Raw genomic sequence first — 12,571 nt, forward strand, 5'->3', positions numbered from 1 at the left:
ATGTAGATTTTTATCCACTTAAAAATGTACGTGTCTTACATGCTTTGCGGACGATAAAATCCAACAGCGAATGTAAAACTCGCATGCCGTAATCCAAGTAACTCGAGAAGTATTCAGAGTCTTAGTTTACAACTATATTGTTAATCGCTCGGTACAAAATAATGTACCTTGCGTGCATAAGATTCTGAAAGGACAACAAAAGATCAGAACTACTTGACTCCTCTCATCTTTTTTTTTACCTTCTTTTTCCGACTAAAGTGCGCAGAAACTTTTAAACAGGTCCATTAAGAAGGCATCGGTTCCCCTCCACCGACTAATGGACACAATCATCGTCGCTTGCGATCGCGACGTTTTCTCAAAAAGCTCCGCGTATGCTCGCGCATACATATCTGTATATCTGTATACGGTAGTCGCGCGCCATGCATTATCTGTCGTCGACTGTAAAATCGATCGTTCGCAGGTCCGTCGGAGCCTCCGACTTGCGCTCTCGCGTCCATTGACTTTTGGGTTATTTATGCTCTGAAATTAAATCGCCAACCGGAGACAAATCTCGAGCCCTCGGGGCAGCAGTCGGCCGTAGTCTAGAGTAGCTGCCGCTATGCTACTACTACTGCCTCGTTTCTTTTCTCTTCCCGTGCAGACCAATGGACGAATGCCAGATGCATGCCCCACCTTCGACACGCACACACACACATACACGCGCGCCTATATCTACCGTCGTGTTTTCATTTTCCTGCCAATTTCGATTTAATAGATCGCGCGAGTTCGCCGGCCGACTTTTTCTCTCTCCGCATCTTTTATTGCCAGCTCTTTTAATGCGAATAGATAACTCAGCCCGAGTTTTTTGTAGTTGTTGTGTGAACGCGTGTGTGTGTCTCCCGAGAGAGTTTCGGTGACTTTCGTTTTACCAACTTTTTCTCAGCCACCACCAATATAGGCTCGATTCGTAATATTATTCTTCTTGCATAGCAGGACAATTTTTACCGACGGTCGCGCCTCGATATAATAACTGCGTCACGAACAACACAGGTATATTTTCGGTCGTTGCCGCGCATACGCATTATTGCATTCGAACTTTGTCGACGCGTAATTCGCAGGATAATTCGCGGTGTACAATACGCAACTGTATCTCGAACGATTACGTTTTTACCGCCACGCTGCTGTGCTCCTTCGACGTATTTTGCGAACTCGCGAAGAATTTGAATGCGGCCACGGAAAATTTGCGCATAAATCTCGCGATCCGACCAGCCGTCCCGCGCACACGTTTCTCTCTGCAGCTACTGTTGCTGCTGCTGCGATATACAAATGTATTCATTTGTTCCGCGCGTATGTTTTGACACGGCCGAGTGCATTTCGATGTACGTTATAGTGGATGCGTGTACGGACGCTCAATTGCCAGAGCTTCTGCATGCGTGTGTGTGTGTGTGTCGTCGTCGTCGTCGTCGAAAATAGTATATTTCAATGCGCGCGCGCTATATTCGACGCGAAATTTGCCGTGGACTGACCCAATTTTCAATTTTTCTTCCCTTTTTTCCTTTTTTTTCGTTGCCTTTTGCCAAGCTATTATTCGCACCTGCCATGTGCGACTGCCGAGGAACAACGAGACCTACGTGCGCGTTTTGTGTATGGTCCGTTTCGTCGATTTTCGACTACTATTCCTATACTATAGCGCACCGCTGTTGCTCCGACTTATTGCCAGCGCGCGACTCTCACGGTTCTCCCTACGCTATGTACAGGTGTAAACGAGATAATATTTCTTTCCTTTTTTTTTCTTTTATTTTTGTTTTTATGGTTTCCGTCACTGCTATGAGTAATTTTCCCCGCTTGTTTCTCTGAATTATGATTTACGGCTAGACTCGCGAGACTATGCTCTCTCGGTGTATACACGTTGGGCGAAAATTAACCGATTGTAAATCTGTATAATTTAGTCGTAACGTCCGATTGTAAAAACGCGCGGCGGGGCTCGCCCGCGAAGCTTACGTAAGCATGTCGAGAGTAAGCTTGGGACAGCAGCGCTGAGACTGCCTAGAGATAAGATCCAGATTTTCGGAATGCATATTAACTTATGAAATACATATTTATGAGAGTATAAATCCGCTGGGGGCACACGCCTCGTCGCCGAATTAAGCCAAGAAGTACGAAAAAGTTTTTTACCCCTTTTGTCGTCGAAGCTGCAGCGAGCCCCGGTGGTGTTTACTCCCTTAGTAGACAGTTTTAACCGACCGCTCAAGGCTCGAGCGAACAATCTCTCTCTCTCTCTCTCTCTGGGCTGGAACGAGTAAACACGCGTTTGATCGAGCTCTGCTATTTTGATCGTTGTGAGTCGTAATTTTGTGCCGTTAATTTCGCTCTTTTTTGTGCGAGTGTGAAAATTTGCATTGCACTTTTTACTGAGTTCGCTGTTAGGTGAGCTGCATACAGCTTGTGTTAAAGGTGAAAAAGTTGACTTATCGATTCGCAGTGATTTTTGCCGTTTGCTCGTGTGTTGTTGTGTCTTGCTTGGTTTGTTTACATGCTGATCGAGAGTCTTATACGCTACTAGAGCTCGGCGTATTGACTTTAAAACTTATTATTGTGCTTGTGGACCCGTATTTTGAACTAAGCGTCGCGACTGCTGTCTGCTGCCCTGTTGTGTTATGCTTGCTGTGTATTGACTTGCTGATGTCTGACGTTGAATGCAAGAGGTGCAAGAACGCTGTTACTGCAGCTGAGTCCACTACCTGTAACGCCTGTGGTTCGTCGTTTCATCTTGACTGTCTGAGCGTTTACCTCGCTCTTCGAACATCGACAAAGTGCTGTGCTGGTCTGTCATCTGCCTCTCTTCCGGAAGCTTCGGTTGCTCGACGTGAGGAGACCGCACGGACTGTTGCATCTACACGAGCGGCTTCCCGCACTTCGAGCCTGGACTCGCGCCGAGGTATTCTTGCCAAGGAGACTGCTGCTGTTTCGATGTCGGCCTCAAACATGCTCTTGCCTGCTGGTGCAGTTCAGCCGGTCGGTGATGGGACCCAGTTGTTTGCTGTGCTCGCCCGGATGGAGGCGACTATGGGAGACTTGAAGGCGACCCTGAGCGACGTCAGTGCCACTTGCTCCGAGCTCAGAGCTGCTTCTGCTGCCACCGATCTCAAGCTCGATAGGGCGATTTCAACCCTCGAGAACCATGCGGGGCGTATCGAGGCTTTGGAGGCTCGTCAGCGGCAAACTGAGCGTTACCTGAGCAAGGCCAAGCCCTGTACGGAGCTTAAAATTGTAGGTATCCCATCGGCCCTGGTTTCCACTGTTGATCAGGATGCTCGTGGTGTTTGTACTGCGGTCCTCAAGCTTGTGGGAGCCGATAACTACATTGCCGACGTAAATGAGGTCCGGTGGCTTCCGCTGTCGGCTCGGCTCGCCGATGGCCAGCCCGACACATCCGCTGCTCGCTCCATGGTTGTGCAGTTCAAGCAGATAGTCTCCCGCGACTCGGTTCTCAGGCTCAAGAAGAGATCCGGAGAGTTGCTTGCCTCTGCGCTCGTGCCTGGTGCCGTTGGTAGCTTGAGACTATACGAAATGCACTCAAATTTTGTGCACGATTTACTCCGTAAGGCAAGAACCACAGCGAGTGCGCGCGGCTATCGTCATGTCTGGGCTCGCGACGGAGTGGTCTGCGTGAGGAAGTCGGATGGCGCCGATGTCATCGAGCTGTTAACGGAGTCGGATCTGGAGAGTCTGTTATGACTGAAGAAGGTAATTAAGCATCACCAGGATCGCTTGTCGGAGTTGCTCGACAGAATCACAATCATGCACATAAACATCAATTCACTCCGAGATCATTTCACGCAAGTACGTGATTTATTGACGACGCAAAACATCGATGTACTATCGCTGGTCGAGTCATGGATGACTCCCAATCTACCGTCGACAATGTGCAATATACCGGGCTACAAGCTCATCAGAAACGACCGTGGTTTATTGGCAACTGCAGCTAAGCGCCGACGCAAGCATAACCGAAAGCGAAAATTCAAATACATGCAAGGTGGTGGTATTGCCGTTTATATCCGCAATGGGATCCCTCATCGTATACTGCACGCTCCTCAGATAGTCACACTGAACGAGACTGAGTGCCTCTGGATGGAAATCGGCAGTGGAAAACAGAAGCTGCTCTTTGGAGCTGTCTATAGAAGACCCGGTGGCTTTTATTTGAACGAACTGTTCAGCTTCTATCGCTCGATGTGTCACCGTGCGTACTGCGGGTCGATCCTGGCTGGTGACTTCAACGTGGACTTGCTCTCGGACGAGTACGAGACTGCTCATTATCGGCACTTGGTCTCGGAGGCTTCGCTTGACATCGTGCCCTTTGGGGCCACACATCATGGCCTCACTTTTGACACCGCCATTGATCACATCATTGTAGACTCGCTCGATAAAGTCATTGCCAGCACCAAGTCCCCGACACCGTTCGCTGCTGCTCACGATTCCATCATGGTCGAATATGCGCTCGCTGCACCGTTGCCTCTCTGCAGTGTTGGCAAGTACCGAGATAGGCGTTGCGTTGCTACACCTGAATTTGCACTTGAGCTACAATCTGCTCTCACTTCGGCTCGTGAGATGTCGGACTTGAACGAGATGGTCAGTGCTCTTCAGACTGGAATGGTAGCTACTTTGGACACTTTCGCTCCCTTACGAGCTCGTTCCTCGCGCGCCACAGCGGCCCCGTGGTTCACGCCAGCGCTCCGGGATAGATGCAGGTTTCGGGATGGACTTTATAAGGCTTACAAGAGAGGTCGGTGTCCGGCTTTGTTGCAGCGGTATAGATCACTGCGTCGCGACATTAAGTGTGACATAAAACGTGCACGTGAGTCATATTTGATTGGTGGCCTGAGGCGCTGTGAAACGGACTCCCAGAGATGGTCTTATTTGCGTCGTATTGGCCTGTCTGGCCCTCAGCCGCCCTCACCACTCGGCTTCTTCACGGCTGCCAAGCTGCTGGATCATTACTGCACTGTGACAACTGCTCATCCGTGTTGCTCACCTGAACAGTTTGTTCGCATCACTGATCTAACTGTTGACGATGCCATACCAAGCTTCGAGTTCCGGCCTGTCCAGGAGACGGAGGTCCTGCTTTCACTAACTCAGGTGGNTTTATGCTTGTTTTATTTGTAAATATATATATTATTGTAATTTACTGCTAATTGCCATTCGGTCTTTCGACCTTGGTCAATAAATTGTTCAAATCTCTCTCTCTGCGTCGGGAGCGCGACAAATGTTCAACTCGGCCTGTAATAGCTCTCGAGCAGTTCCATTGAATGATTTTTGTTTTTCCGCGCTTTCGACGCTGCGCATTATACGCTGCACCGTTACGAATAATAATCAGCCTCCTTTTACAAAAGAGCAGTAGCAGCAGCAGCTAGTCCGAAGAAAGTTTCACGCTAAAGTTTACATTTCTGTTTCAGCTACATCATTGCCGAGAGCCGGGTGAAAACTTCCTGCTCTGCGCGCCCGCCGGACTCATTCTGACTTTTTACCCCTTTGTCTCTACGCCTTCCTCGCTGCCACTTAAGTAAGTTAATATTCCGTATCAATTTTTCTCGCTCACATGTTTGTTCCTCCCTCCGCCCTCGATTTTCTCCCTCTCTTATTCTTTCTCATAAGCCTGACTCGCGCCTTGATCCGAAATTCCGCGAGAGCGGCAGTGATCGCTGCGAATGTCACTAGCGGATTCTAGAGAATTTTAAGTAGAAACAAGTCTCGAATAAGACTCTTCGAGCTCGGTGGAATTTTCTACCTCTGCGCGCGAAAGTAGTTTGGTCTGGTGCCTCGAGTGAACTTTAGTTTGACTTTAATGAGCACGAAAAAAAAACTCACGGATTACTCAACGATGTTTTAAATACACGGCGATTGCCTGCCTGCGTACGCGCGTGCGATCGGGGCCCTACTCTGATTGAATTTTTTTTTCTTCGCTCCTTTTTTTATTCCAATTAATTTTGTAATCGCCTATCGGAAAACGTGATGAAAATGTCCAACGATCGGCGAACGCCGTGGCGATATTTCAATTGAAAAAAATCAAATTTTCCCTGTAGCCGACATCGCACGAATATACGTATGTAAAAAGCCAGCGCGTACACACAAAAGATCCTCCTATCTAATACTGCATTATGCACACTGGTTGCAGGTGTGACAAGTCGTTTGGGCCGCATTTCAAATTTTACGCGTTACATTATCATATCACGGGCTATAGAGAGAAAGAAAAAGAGAAAAAGGAGAATGAGAGAGAGATTGCGGGCACGTGAAATGCGTTTCCTTCAATATATATGTGCTTTCTTCAGTTTTGCTCCTTCGCAGGTCTCCCCCTTTTCTTTTTTTGTCACTGCGTTATCACGCTGCATTTGCAATTCGCGATGAGAGCCCGGATAGTTCCGCCAGGGTCACGACAATGCAGTCTGTTCTATCTTTTTCCAATTTCGGCTACTTTTTTTCTTCTAGTTAATTTTTTCCAAGCAATAGTAGAAAATTAAACTTAGCCTCGCAACGCACACCGCTGGATTATTAAAAGATGAAATGTCTATTTTCACTGGGCTTACAAAATCACGTCGTACAAATGGGGGGAAAAGCCATAAATAGAAGTTGATTTGACCTAGCAGCGATGCAGGTGTGTTGCATGCGCCCGCTCACCAGTCATCTCGTTAATGAACATCCACTGCATCGAGCTGAACTTCATCCACATGCATGGCTCTCTCTCTCTCTCTCTCTTTTTCGCTTTTGTAAAATCCTCACGTGAAATGTAAAAGGCCGCGATCGGATGAATCGAACAAAAAAGAAAAAAAAACTATGCATCTTTATCGCGCCGTGAATTGTTTATACCGTTTTGCAAAAGCAGTTGCTGCGGTGGCCAGAATGGCTACGTGGAGATTGGCGGTCGTTTCAAAGTCGGCCGCGCGCGTGTGCGGCGTTGATTATCTTGCACATACCGGTTCATTTGAAAATTGCCTTTCCTAGTTTGAATGTCGATGCTCGCGCGTGCGCGCGAGTATGTGTTGTATTTCTTGTTGCGTCGGACTTTATTAGGATCGATCCGCGACCCATTAATGGTTCTCTCTTTTCACGGATCGATGACTGAACGACGCGCCGTACGTGTACAAAAATGTAATACCTTTTGTACATCTGTATTCCGACGGTGGATATATCAAAAATACTTTTATTTTAGCACTTGTTCGGGAGAAGTGAACGGCACGTATTTTTGTTTTTATGAAACGTCGAAAGTGATAAAAATCCAATTGACCAGTATTACTTCTGCCAAGTCCAGTTCATTGAAGGCTCAAAAATAGTTTGAAAAACAAGCTAAATAGATCGGCCGTGAAGAAAAATGAGTTGTCTACTTGTGCGCCTGTATGTGTGGAGCATCCTCAAGGGCGTCCTGCTCGTGCAACAAAATAGATATATACCCGCACACCCACAGAAGAGAGACGCGGTGAACTTTCGGAGGCGCTAAAAGCCTCTTGTCTGATTCATATATAGGTATATAAAGGAGGGGAAACCGATTTTCGGAGGTTGGGTGGTTCACAAGTACTTTGTACGTCGTGTAAAAATGACAAGGGCTGAGACATAGCTGTCGAGAGACGTTTATACGCTGCGCGCGTAAGTGTGGGACTCTGTGTATACATGCTATAGGTATATAGATCCGAGCCAACCAGTAGTAGTGGTGCTGATTGGCTGGGAAATACTTTTTCTCTTTGAGCTTTCGTAGTTCTCCGAGCGTCCACCGATGTACATGTATATAGTGAGTGTGTGTATACGATGTATAGACGCTCGGCTAAACTCTCTGCGGCAAAAATATCGTCGTCGATTTTCAAATGGTACACAGGGGGGTATATAACTTATGAGGCCTCGGCTGCTGCTGCTTTGCTGCCTGTACCAGTGATTGCCTTTTGTTACGACTGAATAACCACAGAAAGATGCCGCGCTCGGCTCGGCTCTCGAGCGCCGTCAGTCCTTATATTTTTCTCTAGAGGAATGTTATACTGCCTCGATTGCACGCAGACACACACACACACACGCGCGCATGAGCTGTATACGAGTTTGTATTTTTGGTGTGCGTCTCTCTCTTTCTCTTTCACTCGCTCACTCCTTGAGCAATACGATCGCGAATGGCCGAGGCAAGCAAAGGCAAGTAGAGTTGCAGCTTCAGACTATATACACACAACAAACGGCTCAGGCGTGTGGGTGGCTGGCTAATGCTGATAAATTTGCGATCGACGGTAACGTATAGGCATCGCGGGCTCGTGAAAAATTGTCGTGTACAGCATTTATGTGCTGTGCATCGAAATTATGCGCGTTCGGCGGAGGAATTTTCACGCGTTCAAAAGCACAATTGCAATAGTTGAGTCGTTTATACGTTCATTTTACAGCTCTTTTTCCTTTATTAAATTCCGCGCGTCATCGTTGCTACCGTAGTTGCGTTATTGGTATACAGTCCGATGTTCGATTTTTTTTTATCGAACAAAAGCCGCTTTCCACGTACGTCTGTATACACACTTGAACTCGCACTGGCGTATATAGTTCTCGGTTTCTTTCATTGGTTCGTCAGACGCGCTCCTAATGGGGATGAGGACAACTTCTTTTTCCTTCGTACGCCACGGGTAAAACTGGCCTCGTGCAGCTGAGCAGGCAACGGACGATTATGTCGCCCTTTCTCTCTTTCTCTCTCTTATTTTTGCGCTCGATGCTCTCGAGAGACCAGATATATACGCAGCGACGACGCTCTCTCTCTCTCTCTCTCTCTCTCTCGCGTTTACCAAAGAAAAAAAAGGAACGCATGGCCCGCGCGTTTACGTCTTTGCAAAGCTAGCCTTTATACACGAGAGAGATGGAGGCAGAGAAAGAGAGAGAGAGAGAGAGGGAGCGAAAAAGAGAGAGAAAGAGAAAACTCGATAAATGAAAATCGCTGCTTTAATCGACGACTGTGTTTTCTCTTTCGTCCGCGTCCTTCGCTCGATCGTTCGCTCGAGAGATCGACCAACCTCGACCGCGTCCATGTGTGCGCAAGTGTTTTTCCTTCCTTCCTGGCAAACGATGTCCGCAAACGTTTGCGAGAAAAAGTGTTTACACGACGCTTTTTCTTTGCACAGTGCAGTGCGGTGCAACCACCGCCCAACCCGCCGTTTATATAATCGAAATTTAATTTTCTTCTCTATTCTATATGATTCATAGAGTTACATACATAAACTTTGGGTTAGATTTATTACAATAACGCCACGATATGCCCAGTGTATACTACTATATCGCGCAGTATGTATATTATATATGAATATATTCTTCGTTTTATTAACGAGCTCCCTGGCCCGTACAAAGCACGATTAATCATCAGCGAGATAAGCGCACGGACCTCATCTCCCCTCCCTCCGTAACAGTAGCAGCAGCCCAGAGAGCCAACGCCACGGTCTCGCGCGCATAGCATGTAATTGAACTTGATTACCACGCGAGCGCACGCAGGGGAAAAAATCGAAACTAAACAGCGCGAATACATCGCTAATTTCTCTCTCTCTCCCTCTCTATCTTTCTATCTCATCCTTGTTCAGTTTTATACAGCGAGCTCCCTTTTGCTACGGAGCTTTCCACGCGATATACAAACGAGCTCGTTGAAAACTTTTATACAGAAGCGCTGGAGCTTGCGCGAGTGCGAAAGAGCTTTTATTCCACGTAGTAGTAGTCTCGTCGATAACAACTCGTGCGAAATAGGAAAATTCGCTGCATCATCCGGCTCTGTGTATATAAGTGCAACAGTAATTTTGAAGTATAAGTGAAAAGTTTGATTAAACAATTGCAGAAATTCAATAGCTAACGTAATGTATATAGTAGCGCACGGTACACACAGCTTGTTCCATAGCCCAGAGGTGTAGCGCAGCTCTCAAAAGTAATGTTGGCACGTAGTCGAGCAGTAGCAGCAGCAGCAGCAACTGCGCTGGTGTCGACGGCGTTGCCGTGCACACAAAAAAGCGCCTGTATAGATATATATATGACATACGGTTTTCTATATAAGCTGCTCACGTTAGACGCTACTCAAAGATAAACTCGCGGTCGTCACGGAATACGAGAGTTTATGTACATGTATAGTGCTCGCTCTAGAGCTTGCACACAGCGCATATATGTGTCTACGTGGAAAACAAAAACATACCTGCGGATTCCAGGCGACGGCGAAGGAGTGTATAGGAGCGCGCTAGAGAGCACACGCAAATGGAAAAAGTGCGCGGGTACACGCTTATATGAGAGCTTGCGCGCGCGGGAGGAAAGAGATATATGGTAACACGATTGTGTGTGTGTACTTGGTCTATGCGCAAGCTCTCGGGTACGCATATGCATATATTGCGTGTATGTAGGAGAAACAAAAGCACGATGAATGAAAAATTTAGGACGAAAGAACAAGAGAAATGGCCGCGAACGCTGCCCTCGAAGTTTACATGTACGTACGGTGTACGCAGAGAGATCGAGCCCGCAAAGAAAGCTACAGAAACAGCCGCTTGAGAAATGATGTGTGCGGCTTGCCTGCTGTAACCCAAGTGGTCGAAGAGTGAGACGCAGAGTGGAAGAGAGAAGAAAAGAGAAGACGTTTGCAAGAAAAATATTTGTTGTTTATGTGCGCGCCAGGCAGCAAACCCGAGTGAGTGTGCCGGTGAATTTTCCATTTGAATATGTGTGCGTGTGTGCACGCAGCTTTCTCTCTCTGTACTACGGAATTGTTTTCACGTTAAATATGCGCACACTCGCGAGCGAGCTTTTTTTCCTTTCGTATGTACGCGACCCCGAAAGATGCGCGCTTCGCAACCAGCCTTGCGAGAGCTATATTCAATTTTTTCGTGATATTTTAGAATGGATGAAATAACAAATTAAGCTCGGGGAAAGACGCGAGCGCAAAAAAAGAAGCGAGCGGAAGTCTATTAACTACGAACTGTCTATCATGTCACGTCAACGACAATATCCTAGAAAGAGAGAGCAGAAGAGAGAAAAAGAAACGAATGATAAAACGGCAAACACTGCACGTACACATAGCCAAAGTTTACCACTACTACTACTTCATAGCTCTGGCGAGTGTAAAGAACTCGGATGCTTTCGCGACAATGCGCAAGCACAGAGAGTATATAATACGGGCGAGAAACAAACGCGTTTAAACCGCAACGAGCGTATATATGTGCGTGTGTGTATATAATACGGGGCAGCTGCGTCGACGGCGATGTATCCGCGCTCATGTTGTACACAGAGTCAAGACTACTCTATGTGTACGCGTGTGTATTTAAACCACTCGACTATATAAACTGTCCAGCAGATGCAGAGAAAAAGATATAGTGAAAGAGAGAGAGGGAGAGTGAGGGAGTCGAGAGGACAAGAGCGCGAGAATATAATGAGAAATGCTCGTATACAGAGCGTCGCTCGCTCGTGGCTGAGGAGAAAACAACGGGGGAAAAAAGAGGCATGGCAACAACGAGAGTTAGTCAGCGAGAGAGAGAGAGAGAGAGAGAGAGAGAGAGGAAGAGGGCGAGGAAAAAAATGGTAAACTAGAGGAAGATTAGACTGGGTAATGAAATGAAATTGTGGCGTACTTGTATCTTTTGTTGCCCATATTCTATGTGCCTACGGCTTAATTCAGATGAACTGCCTCTACGCTTCCGTATGAGCGTGAGCTGCCCCCTTTTTTTCTTCGTTGCCCTCCCTACCTCTTTTTCTTCTTATTTGTTTCTCCTTCGTACGTTGTTTACGTATGTAAAAATTGCTCAAGTATCCAAATGCTCTCGTACATCATGTATACGCTGCATGCACGCATGTACATATAAATGCGCCTCGTACAAAGCGGACCTCGTTAATTCATTTCAACAAAAGTTTACGCACGATTACTTTCGGAGTGACGCGCGAGGCAATGCTTCGGCTCGGTTATTCGGAGAAAAGCTTAATGCGACTGGATAGGTAGACAAGATCATTGAACTTGACGTCGTCAAGTATAATCGGACGCGACGACTGCGTTTTAAGCAGCAGTTATTGCTTGACTCGAGAACTCTAGACCACCCGATCATTTTCTTGGTCAGCAAAAACAGATGCATGTAAGCTCGACGTTGTGCCTGTTAGATCATGCTCAGCTTTTCATATTATCAAATGAGTTGTTTGCTCGTGCCATAATTTCACTTGTTATAATTGAGGTTTCAATTTCTCGAGCTTTTTCTTTAGTTACAGTGATTATTCAATTGATTAAATCTCGTCTCATTGTGCACATGAACAAGAGCCGCAAATCTAATCGAATGAACGAAAAAATTCGAATCACTTTGAAAATAATAATTTTGAATTTACTATGTTTAAACGCTGAAAATTAGAGAATCCGGCTTACGTATCATTATAAATAAGTGACAAGGCGGCTCCCATGAAGCATTTATGTAAAATTGTATACTCGGTTTGAGTTAAAATTAATTTACATATTCGCTTTGTAATGTGATTATAATTTTTAATGACATTTTTTTAGCAGCTTCATTTCTTAATAAAAGTATTATTAGGTATCGATGAAATTGAAATTTTATCCTCAATATGATATTGTTGAACGGAGAACTAATAAAAA

General features: G+C 46.3%; 1 protein-coding gene and 1 long non-coding RNA gene across 2 annotated transcripts in view; both read left to right on the forward strand.

The window, feature by feature from the left end:
- Nucleotides 1-3,780: 3,780 nt before the first annotated feature.
- On the forward strand, nucleotides 3,781-5,142 carry LOC106657431. Its single transcript, XM_023463550.1, has one exon. It carries the CDS (start codon nucleotides 3,781-3,783, stop codon nucleotides 5,140-5,142), a length of 1,362 nt encoding a protein of 453 aa, XP_023319318.1.
- Nucleotides 5,143-5,436: 294 nt separating this feature from the next.
- The window catches only part of LOC111694638, a 46,402-nt gene continuing 39,267 nt past the window's right edge, over nucleotides 5,437-12,571 (forward strand). Inside the window, exon 1 of the long non-coding RNA XR_002763680.1 lies at nucleotides 5,437-5,539. This is a non-coding gene — a long non-coding RNA (uncharacterized LOC111694638). The remainder of the gene's footprint in view (nucleotides 5,540-12,571) is intronic.

Source organism: Trichogramma pretiosum, unplaced genomic scaffold (assembly GCF_000599845.2).
Source record: "Trichogramma pretiosum strain Unisexual culture from Peru unplaced genomic scaffold, Tpre_2.0 scaffold118, whole genome shotgun sequence".
Classification (NCBI taxonomy): Eukaryota; Metazoa; Arthropoda; class Insecta; order Hymenoptera; family Trichogrammatidae; genus Trichogramma; species Trichogramma pretiosum.